General features: G+C 44.0%; 2 protein-coding genes across 6 annotated transcripts; one reads left to right on the top strand and one right to left on the bottom strand.

Annotated features, from left to right (window-relative positions):
• Positions 1 to 18: 18 nt before the first annotated feature.
• On the top strand, positions 19 to 4,347 carry MRPS18C (mitochondrial ribosomal protein S18C). Its single transcript, XM_045078514.1, has 6 exons — positions 19 to 257; positions 1,344 to 1,396; positions 2,457 to 2,540; positions 3,549 to 3,606; positions 4,086 to 4,145; positions 4,229 to 4,347. Exons 1-6 carry the CDS (start codon positions 158 to 160, stop codon positions 4,303 to 4,305), a joined length of 432 nt encoding a protein of 143 aa, XP_044934449.1. The 5' UTR covers positions 19 to 157; the 3' UTR covers positions 4,306 to 4,347.
• On the bottom strand, positions 3,413 to 24,044 carry ABRAXAS1 (abraxas 1, BRCA1 A complex subunit). 5 transcript variants are annotated; one of them, XM_045078373.1, is made up of 10 exons: positions 23,868 to 24,044; positions 22,202 to 22,292; positions 18,171 to 18,207; positions 14,828 to 14,894; positions 13,273 to 13,466; positions 12,105 to 12,224; positions 11,121 to 11,205; positions 8,634 to 8,748; positions 7,847 to 8,251; positions 3,413 to 5,926 (listed from the first exon to the last, which is right to left on the bottom strand). In XM_045078373.1, exons 1-10 carry the CDS (start codon positions 23,952 to 23,954, stop codon positions 5,877 to 5,879), a joined length of 1,251 nt encoding a protein of 416 aa, XP_044934308.1. In that variant the 5' UTR covers positions 23,955 to 24,044; the 3' UTR covers positions 3,413 to 5,876. The 5 variants fall into 5 exon arrangements, with proteins under 5 accessions (XP_044934308.1, XP_044934335.1, XP_044934404.1 ...); XM_045078400.1 differs by having other exon boundaries at positions 7,779 to 8,251; positions 23,868 to 24,043; XM_045078469.1 differs by lacking the exon at positions 23,868 to 24,044 and adding an exon at positions 23,650 to 23,845.
• Positions 24,045 to 24,408: the final 364 nt, after the last annotated feature.

Here is a 24,408-nt window from a genome sequence, read left to right on the forward strand (position 1 = left end):
CGTCGGAGCGGGAAGGGGCTGCGCAGGCGCGTCGGACAGCGGACCGGCTCCGTTCGCTCGCGGAACCTTTGAACCGAGTCCTCGGGCCAACCCGGGAAGAGCCGCGGCGGGACTCGTCAGGACGGCCGGGGGAGAGCAGCGGAAGAGGAGGGGCGACATGGCGGCCTTGCGCGCCGCTCGCGGTGGTCCGGGGGGGAAGCCGTGGACGCCCTTCGTGAAGGCGGCTCTGGGCCTCGCGGGCCGCGGGACCCGCTCGGGTACGGCTTCCGGGTCCCAGGCCGTTCCGCCGCCGTCGCCGCCGCGCTCCCTGGGTGCGGGGGTGGTCCTGCGGGCCGGGGGACGCCGGCTCTTCGCGGGCGGAGCTTCCCCGAGAGGGTCGGGGTCCGCCGCGGGTCCTGACGCGGGTTTCACTCTGTTTCTGGAAGACGCGGCTCGGCGGGGCGGCGCGGGGCGGCGCGGGGGCGGCGCGGGGCGGCGCGGGGGCGGCGAGACGGGACGCGGGCCCCGAGCCGCGGCGCCCGGGTTGCGTTTCCGGGTGAGAAGCGGGGTCTGAGCCGCCGGGACGTCCGGGCCCAGGAGGAGCCGCTGCGGGATTCCGAGAGACGCCCCGGCCCCCGCGCCCCCGGCCGGGTCTCGGTCCCCGTCGCGGGCTCGCGCGGCGCCTGGGTCGCTCGTCTTCGGAACCCTCCGAGTCGCCGCCGGGACCGGTGCCGTCCCGCGAAGGGGACAGGGATGTCCCCAGCCCTCCCTCCCTTTCCCACGCGCGGAAGGAACGGCCGCGGGGCTCTCGAGCAGCGGCAGGGACTGACTTGCCTCCAGCTCCAGGCGCAGCCGGCAAGGACGGGACATGTCCGGAGGCCCGGGTAGTGCACTGCGGGCGCCGGCGGAGTCCGGGACGCGGGCCCGAGCGGGACGGGGGCTCTGGCGTCTCCCCTCGCCGCCGGTCCTCGCCGCCAGGGGCTGCTCCTCGGGGGCCCCGCCGGCGGCAGTGAGGCCGACCCGCGTGGGGCTCTCCAGGCTCTGTCCTGCAGCCGGTCCCCCTGCGGGCGCGCGGCGAAGCGGACCGTCCCGCTGGGGGCGCGCGGGGAGCCCCGCTGCAGGGCCGCGCAGCCGACCTGTGCTTCGGGGGTCCCTCCTGCCGGCTTGCCCGACCCCGGCCCTCACAGCGCAGAGGGAGAGGCGGTCTCGGGAAGGGGGCGGGCGGCGGGGCGCGACGGGCCCGTGGGTGTCCGGCCTCGCGCTGCGGCTCGCACGACGCGGGTCTTCGCGCCGCGTCCCCGGGTCAGCCGCCGTGAGGCCGGCGCTGCGGCGGACCGCGGACTGGGTGTCCTCTGTGATTGCAGTGCCCTGGAGAGGCTGTTGGCGGGGCCCGCGCGTGGCCGGCCTCGACGACCTGGTAAGACCTTCCCGCTTCCTTCTTAAGGCGTTGGCGGCTACGGCCCGGGTCTTGCCCTGTAGCTGTCGGGGCGGAGTCCGGGTTTGCGGTGAGATCGGTGATTTGTTGGCGAAGGGTCACTTAGGCGAGCTCCGAGTAAGAGTCCCAGAGTCCTAGCCGAGCGCGCCAGCAGACCCCTCAGTGCCCTTCTTAGGGCCCAGATTGCAGGCTCCGCCCCGGGGATTCGAGGACAGACTGGGGGGCGACAGGGCACTGCGGAGTCCGCCCGCCGCGGCCGCCTTCGCCGCCTCTTCACTGCCGGGGCGGGCTCGGGGTTCCCGCGCAGGAAGCGTCGCGGAGCGAGTCTGCCCTGGGACGCGGGACCGTCTCTTTTAGCCCGGGCGTGTGTCCTGATGGGTGTCCGGCGCTGGCATCGGGCTGGGCCTGGTGAGTTTTCGTGCAGAGGGTACGGGACGCGCGCCCGAGCGCACAAAGCCGGGGCGCGGGCGGAGAAGGGGTCTCGCTGCGCGGGAGCCGCGTCCGCGCGACCAGGAAGGGCTGCGGAGCCGGCACGCGCGGCTCTTCGGTCCTGGACCGCCCTCGGCAGCTAGTGCCCAGCCTGGTTCAGCGGAGTGGAGGGAAGTACTGGAGCGCTTTTCCAGGGTCGAATGAAATGTGGGCCCCGGGTGGGGGGGCGCAGTCTCAGTCATTGGAAAATCTGCATCCAACCGAGGGGCTGACGGACCTGCCACTCCGGATTGAGAATCTAGATCTGGACCGCAACACTTCCCCCCCACAAACCTTTGTTTTCCCCAAGGACCGTGTTTTATCTCAGAATCCCCCGAACCAGAGCACTTGGGCACAATGTGTACGAACACACCGCAATCTGGAAAATGGCCACTCCTTTTCAGATACACGGATTTTTCTTACATAAGCCAAGCTGTTGTGTTTTTTCTTTCATAGAAGAAGGGTACAGCTAATCCTTTGGATAGATTTAAATGTGGTAACCTTAAGATTTAATCTTTTTAAGTGTGATGCATGAAACTGTATTATCAGATCTTTTTCCTTTCCTTGATCTTAGCCCGTTCCAATGGAAAACCCTTATAAGGAGCCTCTTAAAAAATGCATCTTGTGTGGAAAACGTGTAGATTATAAGAACATACAGGTGAGATACGGTTTTACTTTGCTACATTTGATTTTAGGAGTTGCTCCTTTGTTATAATTGAGGAGGATCAAGTTAGCTTTATAACAGGCTTTGTGTAGAGGCACCTGTTTCAGTAGCTTCCTAATTTCAAATCTGATTTTCTATGTATAAGGCATCTCTGTTTTATTCTAATGAGAGCCCTTTGGCTCTCCCTCATCCACTGTTATTTCGGGTCAGTGTTCTCTTGTCTTCCCTGGAGGTCACCAACAGCTCACGGTGCAGTGATTCTTAGTTGGTCGAGTTGAATAGTTCGAAAAATCTCCTCTGGTGAATTTGGACTCCATACTAATAACACTGCCGGTGTAACTGCTTCAGATGTAATTTTATCTGTTGTCCAGGGCTCAGCAGATTAAAAGTGGCAAATGTAGGGGAGAGGATGATGCCAGAGGGAAGTGTACTGACAGCAGCAAAAAGCGGTAGCTACTTTAGATGAAAACCGAGAAGTTTAAAGATGCATCTTATCAGGATTATGCACAGTGCCAGGAACAGTGCCTGTTATTTGAAAAGTACTAAAGAATTTAAATGAATAAAACAAATTATGGCAAGTGGCGTGATGTACCTGTACCTCTAGAAGACCTTACTGTCGTCTGATACAATGTGACAGCCTCTTGTGGCAGATGAAATGCTTAGTGCCTTATTACAAGCAATAGTATTGTAGGAAAGTATCTGTGGAAAAGTTCAAGAAAACAGTTTTAGCTCTGAAAAAATGTGTACATTAATCTGTTTTGACACACTGGATAAAAGAAATTAACTTTAGTCATCAGTTTTTTCATTTAAAATTAATTAAAAAAAATTTTTAAATGACCTATTAATAGAATGAGCATAGTTCAGTATTTTTAAGAAGTTTGTCTGAAATTTATTAAACCTTTTACATAACTTGACAGTGATATATAATTTTTAAAATTTACATAAAGTTGAACAGATGTGTTGATAGAAATTTTTTTTCTTCTCCAAATAAAACGCATACAGCTTTTGTCCCAGTTTATTTCTCCATTTACTGGATGCATTTATGGAAGGCACATAACAGGTACTTTGTTTTCTATTATAGCAGCTTATTAAGAAAATTACACAAATCTCCTTCTGTTATTTAAGAAAAATGTCAAATTTTCAAGTTGTGCTGTAAATCACTAGATACTACAGGTCCTTTAAGAAAGCCTGTTCATAGGCCAAAAGGATTATTATTTTACATGTCTTCTTATGCTCAGAGTTAACGAGGCATACAACATGTAAAAAATGAGGGCTTAAGAAAATGGCATTGCTGTTTTGGGGTAGACGGGAGTCATTCCTAGACCACTTATCTAACCCAGTGCCTGCTGCCTATCGGCCACGTCACCTCCCATCTGTTTTTACGTCACAGTAATTACACAGTGGCTGTATGGCCCGCAAAGCCTATGAGATTTACTGCCTGGCGATTTACAGGTTTTCCAGCCTTTCCTTGACTGAAAATAGTTACTATGCATTTTGAGTGTTGACATTTTTTATGAATATGAAAGCATTTTTTTATAGGTCTTTGTGGGAAGAAACAGAAAGAAATCACAAAAGCAATTAAAAGAGCTCAAATAATGGGTAAGAGCACCTGAAAAACTGAATCAGGCTAATCCAAAGTTTGCTTGTTATCCTTTGTGAAGCATTTTCATTTTCTTTTACAGGGTTTATGCCAGTTACATACAAGGATCCTGCATATCTCAAAGACCCTAAAGTGTGTAACATCAAGTATCGGGAGTAAATTATATGAGCCTTATCATCAATAAACATATTTTATAATAAATGGTCGTGTGATTCTAATACTGACTCAAATTATAAGATTTCATAACCTTTGGGTAGAAAATCAGCTAAATCTTTTTAAACTGAAGTATTCAGTTTTTAATTCTTCACTGAAATCTTTCAAGGAAAAAGTAAGGCTTCCTCTCCACTGTTCTTTAATGAAAACAAGTTATTTAAAATGTTAATACACATTGCATTTTATATACATACATACAAATTTTAAGATGGTCCCCAGTAGGCTCATACAACTCATTGGGATTTCAAATACGGAGAGGATGACGACTTACATTGAATTTTACTTTAGACCCAGATTCTGTCTTGTAAATGGGATTTTAGGGATATAGGTGCATGAAGGTAGAATGTACATGTAGTGTTCATGTACAAATTCCATGTGGCAGGATATGGATTTAAAATTGCTGATTCTTTCTTTTTTAAAGTATTTTATTTCCTTATTTGACACAGAGACCAGGAGAGAGGGAACACGGGCAGGGGAAACAGGAGTGGGAGAAGCAGGCTTCCTGCCAAGCAGGGAGCCTGATGCGGGATTTGATCCCAGGACTCTGGGATCATGACCTGAGCCGAAGACTCAGGCTTAATGACTAAGCCACTCAGGAACCCTTCTAACTTGGAAAGAGGAGTATGCCTGGCTAGGACATTGGTTCTTCCCTTTGTAGAGATGTTACATGGGGATGGATAGGAGTGCAGTCACAGGACCTCAGATTTACTCCTGGGCTTGTCTATCTTAAAACTTGGTAGCATACTTTAAAATGATCCATAGGCAAATGGTCTAGAACTATCTTACTCCAGTGATAGGCTAATCACCAAAAGTTGAGAATTGGGGGAAAAATGACCTGTTGGAACCCATTTTCTTCTTTTCATTTAATACCTTGAAACTTGGGTCATCAAACTTAACTATGGAAGTTCAGCTGGTACTGACCTCAGCAAGATTCTCTGAAATTTAGCATTTCTTCCTTCAGAGATGATGGATCATTGTGCACAAGTATGAGCCAAATGCATTCCCTTTCTATAGTGTTTCAGCAAATTGAACTTTGTTTGAAGGCATGTTTCTTTTAAGCAGCCTTTGAAAAATCTATTGTCCTCAGATCTCTATTCGCATATGTCTAGCCTGTTGTATCTGTCGGTTCATAATCTGGTACACGGAGAGCAGGGAGAGACTGAAGGGGCAGATAACTCCAAGATTTGTAAGTTTCCCTTAGCAAACAAGGGAACTTAGAAGTTTGTCTTGGGTGGCCCCAAGCCAAGTAGATCTCCGCACCTGCCTGCTAGTCTTAGTTTATATTAAGGCCTTAACTGGGTTCAGTCACACACACAATCCATATGGTGTCAACACCTTACTTTCTCAAGGCTATGTCCTTGCAACAGTTTCCACTGTGGGAACAGTAGGCAAAATGTACAGTCCAAGGATGGGAATGGGTGAGGAACCTTTGCTTCAGTCCAGCTGGCGGTCAGCCAGCAGTCTTGTGCTTTCAGGGACTTCCTCCAGTAGTTCATTTGTTGGTTGCATTTAGTCTTTTATCTATGTTTTAGGTGATGTTCTAAATGCTCTAGTGATGTTTGTGGTACTTAAAAAAAAAAAAAAAAAAGACTATTTATTTATTGGAGAGAGAGCACAGGGTGGTGGGGGTGGGTAGAGAGGAACAGAGGGAGAGGGAGAAGCAGACTACCTGTTGAGCAGGGAGTCGATCCCAGCACCCTGAGTTCATGACCTGGGCCAAAAGCAGATGCTTAACCAACTGAGCAGCCCAGGTGCCCCTGTTTATGGTTATTTTTAAATTAGGCTTTAGACTGCCAACCTATTACCCCTCCTCCTGCCCTATATTGTGACACCACAGTGCTTTTTAGGTAACCAGTTAAAAGAATCCCAACAGAAACTCAATAATTGGTACAGAACATCCCTGCTGTTAATGTGGGCTTCATTAGCACCCCATGGTAACTAAGGCATGTTATAGGTAAAAGATAGTCTTTATAATAGCTAGAATTTGGTCTGTTACTTAGTAAAATGGTCAAAATATGTGTTCAGCATTTCATCCAGTGAATAAAACACGAAGGGTTCATATGATGTATAAGCTTCGTGGAAAATTCTCACAATTAAGGAAAAGACGAATACAAAAACCATAGTAAAAGCTCTCCTAGCCAACTTCCACTTAACCAACTGACTGGGTTAAACTGTGAGTTAAACTCAAAATCATACTGAAGCCCAGGACTCTTCAAACCTGCTGAGTTTTGCATTGCCAAGAGGCAGATGTTCTGTCCCCAAACCTATGTTAGTTTTGTCTGTCACTGTACTGATGAAGTATAGCATTAAAGTTATTCTTGCCATGAAAACGAAGTAAATGCTTTTGAAAGACTTGCAAAAAAGTGAGAAAAGAAAAAGTTGTCAGATTCGGTGTGGTTAGAACGGAAGAAAGGTGCAAGCAGGAGGGTGCCGTGAAATGGGAAAAAAAAAAAAAGCATTTTGTACTTCGGTTGCTTTTCAAAAGCTTCTTTAAATTCTTCACTCTTAAGAAACTAAAACTGGGAACTGTAAAGGTTAAGACATGTATGTGATTTACACAAGAACACCAATATTCTCACAGAGAAGTGCCTAGTCCTACAACAAAAGGCTGACAAATGAACGTACAATTCTGCTTCATGTTGCAGTGAAATCTCTGTGATAGACGTGTGTATACTGATACCCGTATGTACCATTTTTGAGTCCCATTTTAACTGGTCTTTTCAGCTACTTGACCAGCTGCTGATCTCAGACACACTGGATTACCAGGCTTGTTCTGTACTCAAATTCTGGATTCACTCAGTTTTGTGTAGAGGGATCTAGACTAGGGAGAGAGATTTGCGCTGTATTACAGTTTTGCCATAATTAGAACTACCAGATTTAGCAAATAGAAATACAGGGCATGTAATTAAATTTGAACTCCAATTCAGATTCAATTACTCATTTAAGCAATGTTTTTAATGTTGTCCAGCATTTTATCTGGCAACTCTAGACATTTATCATAAAGAGCAGGAATTGCAATGACTTAGATAAAAATGAAATACATTTCATATTAACTTCAGACATCTTTTTTTGTTGTGAAAATAAGGCTAGTCTTTCTTTTCCACTTCTAAAGAATGCTATAGAAGTTTAAAAAGAATATCATTTAAGCTCTTCCCTCAACAGTTTTGTAAAAGGAGCAAAAAAGGGCGGGGTGCCTGGCCGATTCAGTTGGTGGAACATGCAACTCTTGATCTTGTGGTTGGGGGTTCAAGCCCCATGTTGGGTGCAGAAATAACTTAAAATCTTTAACAAAGGCGGGGAGGGGGGTGGACAAAAAAGGTTATGGTTTTAAAATAAATTGCTTTAAAAAATAAATGTACCAGAACTTATGTATTACTGCAAATACCTAAACATAGTAAAAACAATATAAATCGCTTTACCATTCAGCCAATTAAAAATGTCCCTCTGGCCTAAAAGGATCAAAATGTAGGAGACTGTGGATATTCACCAGAACCCTTCATTTTTTCAACGTCTTCATCTGTTTCAGGGCTGCTCATCGTGGATGCTTTTTCTTGATTACTACTATCAGTATCTGTTTTAGATGGTTTGTTTTGTATCTCTAATGGCCGTGACTTCTTGAACTGCCATCCATCATCGGTATCTAAAGCTTTACGTTTAATGATCTGCGGCGCACCACTAGCCGCACTAGCTTCAGGAATGTCAGCGTATTCTACCATTAAGGTTAGGTTGTCTATCACATCGAGTTGGTGGTTAGCAGTACAGCTACTTTTAGAAATATGCCTATTTTTCAAGGAGATAACACATGAATGAAGAAATTCACAATCTGGAAAAAAGGTCCGTAAAGCTTGACAAAGAAAAATGTTCTCCTGAGGGTCTTTTTCTATGTTCTCTCCTAAACAAAATAAAACAACAGTTCAACATACAATATTTGTTCTACAAAGCTTTTGCAGCAATCTGTTTTTCAGTAAAGTTAAAAAGACTTTAACTGAACAGTTACATCAAATCCTCTAAATTGAGAAAAATGGTGTGCATAATCCCAAATTCTAATTTATACGCCCCTATATTCTAAAAGAAGGTTTAAGTTGTATTTTTTTAATAGCAATATAGTCTAGCTACAAATACCTTTATTTAGTAGGATTTACAAGTATTAACAAAACAATTATTTTTAACCCTAAGGTAGATGATCAGTTAGTGCAGGCAGCTCACCCGTAACTCACGTCAGTGAGACTTTTTTTAATGCATGGAAGGTAGTGATGTGTGAACTTTTTACTTACGTGCTACTTGAATTTGTGCCTGTTTTCTTTTTTTAATTTCCCGTTTCAATCTAGTTACGTCCTTTAGTAGTTTCTCTACCGCTCGCTCACTGTGCTCTACTTTCTTGCATATACTCTGCCAAGTAAAGGAATTTAAGGGCATGGATAAAATTCAAGTTGTGTCCTACAGTCTAGGTTCACAAAGTATAGGAAATCCTTTGTGGTACACAGTATCAAGTATTATTAGCCTTTATAAACACTTTATTTTGCTATTTTCTGAAGGAATTCAACAAGCATTTACATGGTGCTTTATAGGTTATAAAATGTTTTCCAGATGTAATAACTTCCCATTTATACACAGCTTTATCACACCAGTTATCTGCTTGATAGGACACAGAAATAAAATATTTCAGTCACTTTGGAACAAAAAAATACTGCAGTATTTTGAGAAATGCACATTTACTGCAAACATCTAACATTAAGAAACTGACAATAAGGAAAAGTAACTTTTTTTGTTATGAAAAAACTGTTACAGATTTTTAATTAGTGTAGAAGAAATGACTTTTGAAAAGCAGACTGGCCTTACCAGTTATTAGTTTTAAGTACTAGTTAAAATACCCTCTGGAAATACCTTAAGGAAATAATAAATAAAATAAAATAAAATACCTTAAGGAAATAATAAAAACTTACGTAAGATGATGTTTCTTGGTATACTTCAAATCAAAAGTAACTAATTTCCAATTATAGGGTAATATGTTGTTACATCTAGTTTTAGAATGTTACTTTTTTACTTCTTCATGCTTAGTTTTAAAATGGATACATTTTAGGATGATCTTCCCAGCCTATTTCTCACCATCTTATCCACCATGCCATAAAAGTTTACCAGTGACCCCTTTACCGACTTTCACCCTAACTGACCCAAGCAGAGATACATAGCCAGCAGACAAATCTCAATCTTCGGAACAGATCTTAATGTTTTTCTCTGGTTAGCCAGTGAATGAACAAACAGATCTGTAGGTACTACGCAGGAAACCAATGTGCAGACACAAGGGGAAAAAGTACGTTCTGGTGGCATTCCACCTCCTGGTACCAATTTCTTCCTGAAGCTCGGCCGCTTTCTGTCTGCAGTTCCTGTAACAGACCTCTACATTCCTTGTTTTAGGCCAAGTTAGTACTTTTGACATAAAAGTTCTAATATATTGCTATATGAAGTACATAGCCATTAAAAAGAACTGAAGAATATGTAACAAAAATGCTTATTAATGTTTTTGAAAAATGCTTCATGACGTTAAAGAAAAATCATGGCAGAAATTTATAAGTTTCCATCACTGTCGACTATGTAAAAGCATTTATGTATTAGGGAAAAACTAGAAAATATGGCAAAATGAAAATAGTTATGTTACAATGATGGGGTCTGGATGTTTCTATTTTCTAAAATTCCCATGTTACCATTCACATTAAAAAATAGCAATATTAGTAGTGTGAAATGTATTAACCTCACTTCTCTTACTTTGCCTTATCAAGGAATATGGCGGCCATGGAATATACTACTCACATCTCCGTTTGGGAGAAGCCTAGTTGACTAAAGGCCCCAGCTACCATCATTTTGGGTCCATTACTGAAGCCATGCTTCCCCTAGGCTGCTCTTAACCAGTGACTGAACACAGTGGGCTATTAGTACAAATCCATTCCAGTAGGAAAGCTTTGCTCAGAGTCCTCAGCAGCCTGGCTGAAATCACTCTGGCCCTGCAGTCTAAAGGTCTCTCTACCCAAATGTCCTCCCCTTCCTGTCTGTCTCCTTTCTCTGGTGTCGGACTCGGCATTACAACTCTCACGGCCTGCTCCTGCTCCTCCCCCCTCTTATCTTTCTCAGGCCTAATAAATCTCTTACATGTCTAATCCCATCTTGAGGTCTCCTTCTCCAGCTGATTCAATGAGATAGAATTTAGCACCGTGGTAGATTATTTTGTTCTCAAATACTGCTTCCCTTTTTAGGGAAAGAATTATATATATGTAAATATAATACATAATTCCTATAATACATAATATAATATATATTAGGGAAGGAATCATGTATTATATTTATATATAAAGGATTATACATATCCTATCTACTGCCATGAAATAGAGATATATATAATCCGGCCAATGAAATGTGAGTGGAAGCGACCTGCCAGCTCTGAGAAGTTTTAAGAGCTGCTGTGAAGTGTCTCCGCTCTCTTGCTCTCTTCCCTTGTCATGAGAAGAGCACGTCCCACATACGGGTGCTCTTTCAGTCTGGACCCCGGAATGAAGACGGCACTTAGAAGAGCACAGCTGCAGCCAGGATATAATGTGAGACTAAACTTTAGTTCTGGTAGGCCACTGAGACTGAGGTCTTTGTTACTGAACCTGAACTACTATAAAAATATAAACCTAATCAAATGCCAAGTTATCCCTAAAGATTTCAGTTATCAATTTGATATGAACTCTCCAAGTAGTCTTTAAGTGTTTGATATGTTAACTTACCTTTAATTCCTCTTGTAAAGAAGCATACATTTCATTTATTTTATGTACCTCCTTTAAAGATCCATCTTCTGTAAAAAATTCAGAGCTGCAAAAATTAGCATTTTGTCAGGCAAATATATAGAAATCATTTTTTTTTTTTTTAAAGATTTTATTTATTCATTTGACAGAGAGAAATCACAAGTAGGCAGAGAGGCAGGCAGAGAGAGAGAGAGGAGGAAGCAGGCTCCCTGCTGAGCAGAGAGCCCGATGCGGGACTCGATCCCAGGACCCCGAGATCATGACCTGAGCTGAAGGCAGCGGCTTAACCACTGAGCCACCCAGGCGCCCCTATATAGAAATCATTTTAATGCCACAATGAAACACATATCCGTAGTTGAAAAGATTCTTTTTACTCGTTTTGTAGGGACCATATTTTGTCAACCCACTTGTTCACAGCAAAATCAATCAGAAAACTTAGTTCAGGGACGCCTGAGCGGCTCAGTGGGTTAAGCCTCTGCCTTCAGATCAGGTCATGATCTCAGGGTCCTGGGATTGAGCCCCATGTCAGGCTCTCCACTCAGTGGGGAGCCTGCTTCCCACCCCTCTCTCTTCCTGCCTCTCTGCCAAATAAATAAATAAAATCTTAAAAAAAAAAAAAAAACCCACAAAAAATTACAGTTCAGTAGCCTATATGAGTGAATCTTGGCTAAAGCCTCATATTATTTAATATTCAGTCTAATTTCATGCCTTTATAATCTAAATTGCTGCCTTAGAAAATTGAGACTAGCTATTTATTATTAGAATACATATGTGGACTTACACAGGGTATGAAACACCCCTCCTTGTTTGTATATTATAAATGGACAAGTGCTAGAAGGAAATACGGAGAAAGTAAAAACAGTCTGGTTTACGTGTGTAAGGTTGTCATTGTTCTTTCGTTTTTATTCTGTGTAATAAAAAATAAATTTCAAAACATGAATAAGGAAAGCAGCTGAAGAGCCTCACCTGTGTGTTTTTACTGCTCGGCTAAAACCAGCAGACTCACAGGAACCTGACATGGTTTTATAACCCAGCTGTTCCGACATGCCCAGATTGGCCACCACTAATGGTATCCTGTGAAAAAGTCTGAAAAAATAAAATTTTAACTTAAAGTGAAATATTAGCATCCAACTATTACATACCTATATAAACTTATACATATTATATACAGAGTACCTTTCCCCTGCAAGATTAAAAAACAACAACAAAAAACCCCATTCTAAACTACTTACCTGAGATAGAATTTATTGACTTGAGGCAAATGCCTTTTAAAAATTGTGTAAAGGTCCCGGATATGAGGAAGTGGTGATGCAACATGGGGGCTTAAGTGGGTAGAAGAAGAATCAATGAAACAAGATGGGATTGGGAGGGAGACAAGCCATAAGTGACTCTTAATCTCACAAAACAAACTGAGGGTTGCTGGGGGGAGGGGGCTTGGGAGAAGGGGGTGGGATTATGGACATTGGGGAGCGTATGTGCTGTGGTGAGTGCTGTGGGGTATGTGGACCTGGCGATTCACGGACCTGTACCCCTGGGGATAAAAATATGTTTATAAAAAATAAAAAATTTTAAAATTAAAAAAAAAAAAGCAGTGAAGAGGGCATTGTGTAAGATAGTTGTGTGAAAATAATACTTTAATGGCTATTTTAACATGTAAAAATAGGCAGTATTGTTGAGATTTATCCTGTCTTCCATGAATAAAATTAGTTGGTATTCTTTTACTTAACCCTCATATTCCACGAGAATGTTCTATAACTTGGTGGGGGGGTGGTGTTAACTCATTTTGGTGAGCCATCAAGAATGACCTTGCTTCCCTGCAGAGTTAGAGAAAAGCTGCTCAAGTACCTAAGCTTGGTTCCATGTCGCGTCCTTCTGCAACCAGTTCTCTACCTCATGGGAAATAGTAACAAATCCTCAGTGCCAAAACACATGTCAGCGTTCCATACCGGGCTTCTAATTTCCTTATCTAACCTTCATTCTCCCATCTGAGAGACATGGCAGACCAACTTCGGTTATTGTGACGATCTAATGCAACAATATTTGAAAATGTTTGGTAAGAGGCTAAAAGTATAATGAAAGCATTGGGTATATTTTTCTATTAACTTAAAATAGCCAGTGACTGGCCAACACTGACCCCTTCTGAGGTTTATATAAGGCATGCTCCAGCCGGTGAGTAGAGCAGCTTTCCGTTATTATGCTTGGTGTTAACAGTAGAAAAACAAGTTCCCGGCTTGAGAGGTGATTTTGTAAGTTTTTGTGAAGCAGTCGCTCTCTGAATGTCATGATCTGGTCTGAATGACGTCGGAATTTGTACCAACCAACCACAGCCTGAGAGAAAATACAAAAAAAATCAGGTGTATACCTTAATGGTTATAATGGTTATGTGTCTTACTATCATAATTAAGCAATAAAGTTGACAGCCTTACAAATGGCTTTCTCAAACTTAGCAAGATTTGAGGCATAGATAAACAAAGCACAAACTTTAGTATATACTTTACTCTTTTTTCTATTTATTTTTTTAAATATTTTATTTTTAAAATAGCAAATACCCAACTGACTGAGCCACCCAGGCATCCCTACACTTTACTTTTAAAGTATGCAAACTGATTTATAGTCATTCAGTTAAAGTCCATTTAGTTAATGTAGAGAAAAAAAAATTCCTAACTTCCTCTAGCTCCTAGAGGTATTTGCTATTTTAAAATCATAGTTTTCAGTCATAATTTAAATGAAGAAAACAAGTTAACATCCTGTTTGGGTTCTTGGTTTGCTAAATAAGTAAACTGAACCCAACAACTTTTAACTGAAATTTATATGGAAATGATATCACCTAACCCACAGAGCAGGTTTCAAAATTGAATAAGATCCTATGAAATGGTTTTATAAACTGTAACATCTGCTGAACAAATTTGTAAGTATTACTAAATTTTTTTAAACTGGAAAAATGAATCTCATTCGCTGAGAACTTGGTAATTACAAGATGAAAGCAACCGCTTTGCTTAGAGATCTGTATATGACGACTTTAACAACGAAGTTTTATATCTGTACATTTAAACAGAGGAAATTAAAATGAGTTCTCTTCTTTTTAAAACCAAAAAATTTTTACAGGTACATTTTAAATGTAAAATATAATGTAATTTTATAATAAAATGTAAAATATTAAAAAAGCATTTTCATCAAAGGATGGTTTTTAAATTTCTCTTACTGAATCTACTTTTATTCTCAACTCAGAGATCAAAATGTTTTAAGAAGGAACCCTCCCTCCCTCACCATTTTGTATTTGGAAAAAAAACCCTATTTTGATCACTCAACAAGTCTTAGCACCAAGTATGTGTAGAGGGTTCAAATGAGGTTCTATATAGTGAAGTGCTAGTAACTCCAGCTATGGAAAATAACAGGAATGAGTTAGGTCCTAGAATAAATGGGCTGGGAAGGTGTGTGGTAGGAATATAGGAGAGGATCAACGCTAATTAGAATCGTTGAGGAGGAGAACAAGAGTAATACTTTGAATGACTAGTTCTGCTCTCAGAGCACAACTTTGAATTTCTGGAAAGAACAAGCCTTTCCTCACCTGCTTATAGGACATTGTGAAGACAAGTGCTGCTTTAAAATTCTGTCAAAGTATTAGATGTTTTTCAGGCTGAAAATAATACACATAACACCAAACAAACAAAAGGTCAGTTAGGGAATACCTTTTTGACACTTGATAATATTTTCTTCAGTGCCTGCTCATTTAGTTCACCAGAAGAATTATAAAAGCTGTAAAACAAGCCAAAATTAAAAGCATTTCAAATAGGCTAAAAATGATTTTACTAGCACTTTTAATGTTAGTTACTCCTTACCCAACCAACATCCATATATGCACTTGCTGGTCAGATCAAGTTCTAAAAATAGTAACAGAGAAATTTCCTCAAATTAACAGACCTAAAATGGTAGAAATGTGAGGCCCATAAACAACAAGAAAGGAAAAGGAGTGGAGAAATTTCAAGAAATAAATTTGGGCATCATATTTTCTTGAGCCTAAAACAAACTATCCATTAAATATAAAAAGTTTTAAGTCTACATAGCCAGTTCACAATTCATTCACAATCTGCTTATTAAAACTTTTTTTACAATACTGATACATACCAAAGAACGTATGAGTAATGAAACACAACAACAAACAGTTTATTTATTGCTAATTCCAAAAGCTGTACTTCTATTACGTTGAGAAGCACTTTAGGTGCGGGTCCTTCTGGGGTTTTTTGGTGGGGCGGACAAGGTGCTTAGACTTTGGTTTGTCTTTGTCCTGCTGGAAGGTCAAAGATGTAGGAAGGACTGGAAGGATAATTCTAGAAGATTCTGAAGTGTCTACTTGCAGCTTTCCTCCTTCTCCAACAATAGTGGACGCAGATAATACTCTCCTCTTTTTAACATTCACTGAAATCAACAATATTCCTTTCTATGATGGTGAAATACCTGTCATGCAAACTCCTTTGTAAATAATATTCACTGTAGTAAGGCTTTTACTGGTGGTTCTAATCTGTACTGAAAAAACTTACGTATGTCAAACAAAAAAATACATTCTGATAAGCAATGTTTTTTTTTAAATTTACGACTTACATTAAAAATTTTCCATCAAAAATTTTAATGGGAAAATAGACAAAATGGAGTGTTCCAGCTATCAAAAGGGGATTTCCACTGATCAAACAGATCTGTCCACCTAATCTGTTATTCTAACATGAATACTCTAAAACAAGAGTTTATTCCTGTATTTCTCTAGCCTGGTCCACTTCCCACTTCTCAAACGGGGGCGTAAGGCAATACACCAAGTGTGTAAGAAACAACAGGATAACAGTATATACTCTGTGCAAACACTGATTTTATGTGAAATTCATGGGGTGGAGAGGCACATTTTTATACAGAATGATACTGTGCAGAATTCACGTTAAACTGCGTAACTTTTTAAGTGACTGAGTTTTAGGCTTCAGTGGACTGTTTTCCAGATGTTTCCTCTAGATTCTTGATAAGTGATTTGGTGTTCTTCATTGGAAACCTTTGAGAAACAATGTTATTAGAAAAGAGCTGGCAAACTTTTCTGTAAAGGGTCAGAGAGTAAATATTTTAGGCTTTGCTGGACACAGTCTCTGCTGCATATTCTTCTGTTGTTCTTTTTGTTTTTAACAGCCCTTAAAAAAATACATTAACTATTCCAGATGGCCCTATAAAAATGGGCCATACTTTGCCACCCTCTGTATTAGCACATAAAAGTGGGCGTTAAAGCTTATTCAACCGGGAGTCCAAGAAGTATGGTATTAAAAGGCTTTAACATGTTTAACTCTATTATTCAAAACAAGGAAGCGACACCATGGTATGCTGTTGGGAGCAGAACTGACGAAATCCTCATTCTTCTAGTTTCTGCTCTATTGCAAACTAGTTCTGCGGCACTGGTTCTATCATGAACTTTTTTAGGCCTCATGTTTTGCTAAGGAAAAATGAAGTGTGTAGAAAACTTAACTAAGTGACAGCCTTTTCCGGTGGTTCTCCTTATGCCTTCTTCCCCTTTAACTTACAAGACAAAAAGGCTGAGGCATGGGTTTCTCATCACTGGATCAGACGGGCTTCCTCCATTCTAAGGCTCTATTAAGTTGGTATAATTATTTAGGGCAGTTGCCAGTAGACACTGAATCACTTTTCCTTTTCACTCTTCATTCCTAATCTTTTTGCTGGGCAAGAGTCCTTAGGGAAGTACTTGTCTCCACCAAGAATTCCTCATTCAGCAAGTACTTTTGTATGTCCGTTGTATGCAAAACACTATCCAAGATCTCGCTCTTTCTGCAGCAGTTTAAGACCACAAGAAGCCTTGACTTCTGTCATCCACTACCACAGATCTTCTTCACCCTTACCATATGCTCCACTGCCACTCTTACACAGCCTCAGTCTATGTACAGCGTGACCGTAAGACAGTAACATTGATTTTCCAAGTACAGTTTATATAAATCATAGTTATTTCATTACACCTACACCATGCTGTGATTACAGGTGTTTATGAAAACTCACTTATGTGTGTACTTTTCTATATGTATGTTATACCTCAATAAAAAGTTTTCGAAAATACCATAGCCTAGTGGCGCCTGGGTGATTCAGCTGGTTAAGCGACTGCCTTCGGCTCAGGTCATGACCCGGGAGTCTCAGGATCGAGTCCCGCATCGGGCTCCCTGCTCAGAGCAGCAGGGAGCCTGCTTCTCTCTCTCACCCTCTCCCCTCTCATGCTCACGTGCTTTCTCTCTCTCAAGTAAATAAATAAAATCTTAAAAAAAAAAAAATACCATACCCTATTAGGGCTACCGTACTATTATAATCTGTGCGACTAGTAACACAAATTTTCACCATAGAAGGCAATGGGAAGCAGGTTAGATAAAGAACCTAACCAGTTAACAGACAAAAGATGACATTAGATATGTGGTAAGTGAGAAAACAAGTGATGAAACAGGCTGAATAAAAGAGTAGGGAAAAGGGCTGCTGCTGTATGAGAACGAGTCAGTGAGCTGACACTATGCAGTGAGGTGACTGAGTGTGAGAAAAGCAACCTTCTTGGTGAACGGGCAGCTGGGAGTCAGCGGAGTCCGGCTAATGCAAGCACAAGGCAAACACAGAGAAGCAACCATCAGACAGGGTTGAAATGAACAAGTGGATTTTCACGTATTTTTTAAAAAGTCTTTTCATTTTTATCAGTACCACCATGTGTAACTGATAATTAAAATGTTTTGTATAGGGGCGTCTGGGTGGCTCAGTGGGTTAAGCCTCTGCCTTCAGCTCAGGTCATGATCTCAGTGCCCTGGGATCAAGCCCCACGTCGGGCTCTCTGCTCAGCGGTGAGCCTGCTTCCCCCTCTCTCTCTGCCTGCCTCTCTACCTACTTGTGATCTCTCTCTCTCTCTCTGTCAAATAAATAAATAAATAAAATCTTAAAAAAAAAAATGTTTTGTATAAAAAGTGACTTCACTTGCAGAGGGTAATTTTCACAGTGGATCACTTACTTGCTGTGACTACTTACCTGAAAAGCTGATAGCACGGAATATATTTCTGGATGTCTGGAAAAAAGGAATTTTTTGCTATGACTACATTAATATTCATTTAAATAGCATATATTAAGTGAAGTACTTTAACATTATCTCATTTAATCCTCACAACAAACCTATGACACAGATGTTACATCATTCCTTCCGTTTAAAAGATGAGGTAACGAGCAGAGAGAATGGTGGGGCCAAAATTCAAACCCAGTGCCTCAGTCTTAACTTGAACACTACATTCCTTCTAAACAGGTTTCATAATGAACGGCACATGAGAGATGAATTTAAAGTCGCTCGATTTTCGTTGAGTTCTAAAAAGGTTATATTCCAATTTTACCTAGTTGACAACAGCAGCAGCTAAAGGAATTATCTTCTACTATTCCAAGTAGTTGCTTCATCAAAGATTCATTAACGTTAGCTCCAGACTAAGAAACAAGAACCCAGTGTCTTTTAGGAAGGGAGTTTTATTCTCGCCAATAAAAATACACCTAAATTCTGGTAGCTGCAGATACTGTGCAAAAGAGAGAAATTCTATTGCACAAGACATCACTATAAATCTTGTAGGAAATATTAAGATCAATATAGTGTTCCCTCTAGCAGTTCAAACTAACAGATCTTTCAAAATTATTGGAGAACGACAGGAGTGGAACATCCACACCTGGTAACACAGCAACCTGCCAAGAAAACACATGTTCTGGGGCGCCCGGCTGGCTCAGCTGCAGAGCGTGCAACTCCTGACCTCAGGGCTATGAATCTGAGCCCCACTCCAGGTGCAGAGATTAGTTTAAAAACAACAAAGAGAATATAAGTTCTTCTAGGCTTCCCACCTTAAGGGTCCCTTGTGTCAAAATCAAATCTACCAGACAGCACTGGATCACTCTAACAACAACCATGTATTTCAGATGGTTCCCGTGACATATCCTATTTGTGTGTCAGGTCATAGCCAGAGGACTAGAAATTTTTTTAGCCACTTAAATCAAAGACATCAGTTTGATTACAGAGAATCTGTGACTCTTGAGCTAGACGAGGAAAGCCGTTATCAGACTGCTACTGAACAATCTCTTTGAGTAAACACCTGAAGGCTGGAGACATCTCCGCATGTTTGTCCCTGCAAGTGCCATCTTTAGAGAGAAAACTACATGAAATCATCATCTCAATAACTCTATGTGTACATTAATAAAAATAATTCAGTCTACTTAAAAAAGGGAAAGTGACCATCCTCTTTAGATAATTTTCTCCTAGCAAATGGATGTTATCCTCTGATAAATCCCTGTCTGAGAAAAAAAAAAAAAAAAGACTGAACAGAAACAGTCCGTTACTGATAACTGACCAAACATACTCTGATGTATGTCTACAAATGTATATGATGAAAATCTCATTAACCAAAGCAGTGTAGTAATTTGCAGATCTTGGATTTTACTTGTTAGTCATCTAGTAATCCAACATTTAAAAATAATCTGAGCAATTACTTAAGTGTTCCTACAGCACTTGCCTAATAATACCCTAAAGTTTAACACTGGTCCCAGCACAATGGAGTTGTTCAATAAATGGTTGCTTAAACTCCTTAAAATATATCTGGTTACCTTGGGCAGCATGTCACTTCAATTAGGGGGAAAATGCCCCAAGGCTTTGCTTTTAAAGTTTGTGTCTGGAAGCACCTGGGTGGCTCAGTGGGTTAAGCGTAGGACTCTTGGTTTTTGGGTCAGGTCATGATTTCAGGATCCTGAAATTTAAGCCTGCATGGGTTCCACATGGAACCTGCTTAAAATTTTCTCTCCCTCTGCCCCTCCTCCCATTAAATAAATAAATCTTTTTTTTTAATCATTATTTTTTAAAAAAGGTTTTATTTACTTGTCAGAGAGAGCACAAAAAAGGGGAGCAGCAGGCAGAAGCAGAGGGAGAAGCAGGCTCCCCAGGACCCTGAGATCATGACCTGAGCCCGAGGCAGATGCTTAACAACTGAGTCATTCAGCTGTCCTTCAAATAAATAAATCTTTAAAAATAAATAAATAAAGCAAGCAAGCAAGCTTGTGTCTGAGCTGAAAAAAACACCATTAACAAAGTAAAATTACAAACTGTACAAACATGTGCAACACAGGACAAAAGCCCAATTACCTCACATTATAATGTAATTTACAAATCAGTAAGAAAAAGCAAAATAGTTTAGCAGAAATACAGTCAAAGCATGCAACAGGCCTGTCTTTTTCAAAAACAAAAGCCGCTCCCAAAGAAATAAACAACCTCATTTGTAATTAAGAAATATAAATTAAAGTTGTTTCATTGATCAAATTGGCAAAGATTAAAAAATTGGGTAATACTTTGTGGTAGCAACAGTACGTGCACTTTTACGTATTGTGGAGGAATCTTAAGATAGCATGACTTTTCCAAAGGCAGCGGTCTATAAGGAATCTGACTTTCCAATAGACTCAAGCATAGAGAGATATATACACTATAAAAGTGTTTACCATTATATAGTTTTGTATTAACAAAAAAAAAATAGGAAGTCATTCATAGCTGATTATGTAAGTGCTGGTATGTAAATACAGCGTAAATACAGAGCCATTAGAAAGGGCAAATTATACACATTGGTACTACTGTGTGCTAATAGAACAGTATCACTGGAGACACTTATCTTGGAAATATTTATCCATGTATAGGATAATCCCATTTGTATATATATAAATATATATACATTTATATACCTCTGTATTGTTAATGAGGAAAAAGATACTTGTAAAACAGGGGATGCTGCAGAGGAGACTCTAAAGAGACTGAATTTACTTTATATACTTACTTCAAATATATATGCTACATTTATATACAATTATTTATTTATTTGAGAGATGGATACAAAATGGGAGATATATAAATTTACATATATACTTCCATTTTTAACCTTTAAAAGTGGCAAACAAAGAAATGACAAACACAACTATAAACTGATACACCATCTTTCTGGAAAGCAATTTGCTAATATAGATCAAGAACCTTAAAAATGCTCATACATTCTGACACCATAATGAATGAATGAATACATACATAATGAATCTATGTATTATCAATGTAGAAAAGTGTTTAAGGATGTTCACTGTAGTGTAATTTATGAAAATGAAAAGCTGGATAATTTACTTAAAGGACTGCTAAATTCCACAGCAAATACAATGCAGTTACCAATGATGAAACTTAGAGACTCCTTTAACATGGGAAAGAGGTCATGAGACAATCTAATGTCATCATGCCACGTCTTTTATAAACCACACCCCCAATTTCTTTTTTCAAAATATGCTTAGAGGGCATCTGGGTGGCTCAGTGGGTTAAGCTTCTGCCTTCAGCTGGGGGTCGTAATCCCACAGTCCTGGGATCTAGCCCCACAAGCGGCCTCTCTGCTCAGCAGGGAGCCTGCTTTCCCCTCCCTTTCTCTCTGCCTTCTTGTGATCTCTGTCAAATAAAATCTTTAAAAAAATATATGCCCAGAAAAAAGTCACACATTAGGTAATCAGAAAACGCCCCGTCGATTTCTATGTTCCCTTCTCCCTTCCTCCTGAAAAAATAAGCTGCCGTCTGCTGCAGGTGGTCCCGGGCCCATCCCTCAACCTCTCTGAGGGCCGGCCTTTCCCCCACTACACTCCGAAAGCTACTTAGGGTTTCCAGTGATCTAATCAGTGTTTTTTCAGTTCTTCTTTTCCAACTTTTTTGCAGTATTTTATGTTTTTATCTGAACTGTTTTATATTTTTGGGGGGGGGGCACTGCTTGCTGGGCCATCTTCCTGCCACTTAAATCTAAACAGGAGCTATTCCATCCTTTTTCCGCAGGGTAGTCTTACATACATCCTACGTCGCACACTCTTTCTTGCTTTATAGTAGATCATGGTCATAATTTTAACTGAAAAGTGAATGCAACAAAATCTGTTTTAACATGCTTTATCTGTTTCTTAAAGCAATTTAAAAACTCACTTATGCTGATCCTGTTCAGCATAAATCACCAAATACAAGAGACTCAGAATAAGTGACTCACCAATCGTATAAATAACTTCAACATCATCCATTTGGGAATCAGTAATACTATTCTTGGCTTCACCTTTCACTTCCCCAAGGAGAAAACCTTCCTATAAGGATAAAAATAAGCAGTATATGGAATTATGTGGTTGAACTAACTACTCAGTCACTCCACTACCCAATGTTTCCCAAGTGTTTCCCAATGCATACAAAATGCGGGAAACAGCCCCAGGTACCAGAAGAAAGCCCGGGGGCACTGCAGTGTGGCTGGGAAACAGAACAGCAGAGCGACGGCAAAGGCCTCACCGGAACCCAGAAGGCTTCAGGCCCGAAACGAACACACAGTATTTGGAGGAGGAGGAGGAGCGTCAGCCTGGGGACAGCCTGGGGACAGAGGAGGAGCCTGGGGACTCCCGGTTCCGAGCGGTGAAACCCTAGACGGGAACAGCAGCGACAGCGGTCGTCCCAGGAACGGGTCAGAGACTGGATTCTGGAAGCCCGTGGCCGCTTCCGAGCTGCGAAACGACCCAGCGCTTCGCGTCCGCGGATGAAAGCCTGCGGAGCACGAGAGGTCGGGAACGGAGGCCGATTTCTGGACGGGGAGCTGCGGGTCCCGCTCGTTCCCCACGTGCCGGCCTTGGCCGCAACAGCACCGGCGTCTCCGGACCCGGGTTTTCGGTCCCTCCACTCGGCACACTGACGACCCAGCGCGCTCCGCGCCCCGAGACCCGCCCCCGGTCACGAGACCCACAGGGGAAGGTTTCAGGTCGCAGCCCGGACCGGACTCTCCGCCGCGCGGGGCCGCGCACAAAGCCCGGGAGGGAAGCGGTGCGGGACAAGACGCGGGGCCCGGCCGGCTCCCCCGGCCACCGGCCCGCGCGCTCCCGCTTCCCGCGCGGAGACCCCGGGGCCCCGCACCCCGCAGCGGTCCGCACGGCCGAGCCGCCCCGCGCGCGTTCCCGGAGGCTCCCGCCCGGCCCCGCGGCTGCGCGCGCACGACACGCGTCCCGGCCCGGTGCGGACCGTGCCCAGACCCGGCCTCGGCGACAGCCGACGCCGCGGGACGCGCGACTCCGCGCCCGGCCGAACCGCAGGCTCTGCCCGCGCGGAACCCTCGGACGCGGCGGCTCGGGCGCGGGCCCCCCGGGCTTCCCGCACGTTTCCGAGCCGCGCCCGCAGGGAGAGCTTCGCCGCCGGCACAAGCACGACCCAGCGGCCCGCGGCGGCGGAGACACGGACGCGCCCCGAGCGCCCCGAGCGCACGCACCAGGGCCGAGGCCCGCCCGCCGGCGCACACCGCCCCCGCGAAGCCCTCCAGGGCGGCAGCGGCCGCGGGGCGCGTCCCGCACGAGACCCGCAGCGGCCCGCGGCCGCGAACGCGCGGAACCTCCGGCGCCGGGAACCCTCCGTGCGCTCGCGAGCGAGCTGCGCCCAAGGAACGGGGACCGCGGGGAGCGCGGGACACACCGGTCGGGCGAGGACTCGGACACGGGTCGGAGGGGGCGGGGCTCGTCCCGCCCGAAACTCGGCGGCCGGGGGCTCCCCCCGGGACGGCCCCGGAGCGGCAGAGGGCGGGGCGCCGTCGGGGAGCTCGTGGGCGGGGACCCGGGAAACGGCGGCGGGGCCGCCCGCGCTCGGGGCCTCTTCCGAGGCGACGCCGGAGCCCGCCTCGCCCCGCGGCTCACCGTGTCCGAGTCGGTGTTGAGGTGCTGGAACGCGAGCGCGCCGAGCACAAAGCCGGAGAGCACCGCCGACGTGCTCTCGCCCTCCATGCTTCCGCCGGCGCCGCGCCGCGAGGGGTGCAGGGGCGGGGCGCGCCGGGCCCGCTGCTCTGCGTCGCGGCGGCAGGGCGGGGCCGGGCGGGCGGGCGAGCGAGCGGGTGGGCGGGGCCGAGCGGGTGAGCGGGTGGGCGGGGCCCGGCGAGCGACCCAGCCAGCGACCGAGCGGAGGGGCGGGGCCCGCGTCGGCGCACCAGACGCTGCGCGCACCGCGGGAGGAGCGGGCCCTTGGAGGCGCGGGCGCCCTCTGCCCGCAAGGGTGCGGTCAGGTGGTGGGGTCGGCGGCGGGGCGTCTTCCTCCCGGGCGGAGCGGTCGCCGTCGCCGTCGCGGTCGCACCGGGGCTTCGGCTTCAGACTCCGCGCTCTAGGCGCACGCGTGTTGGGACGCGGCTGCGCAGCACCGTACCCGCGGCGCGCGCGCACCCTGCGCGGAACGAGCGGCGCGGAC

Source organism: Mustela putorius, unplaced genomic scaffold (genome assembly GCF_011764305.1).
Source record: "Mustela putorius furo isolate JIRA1106 unplaced genomic scaffold, ASM1176430v1.1 tig00000040_pilon_pilon_pilon, whole genome shotgun sequence".
Classification (NCBI taxonomy): Eukaryota; Metazoa; Chordata; class Mammalia; order Carnivora; family Mustelidae; genus Mustela; species Mustela putorius.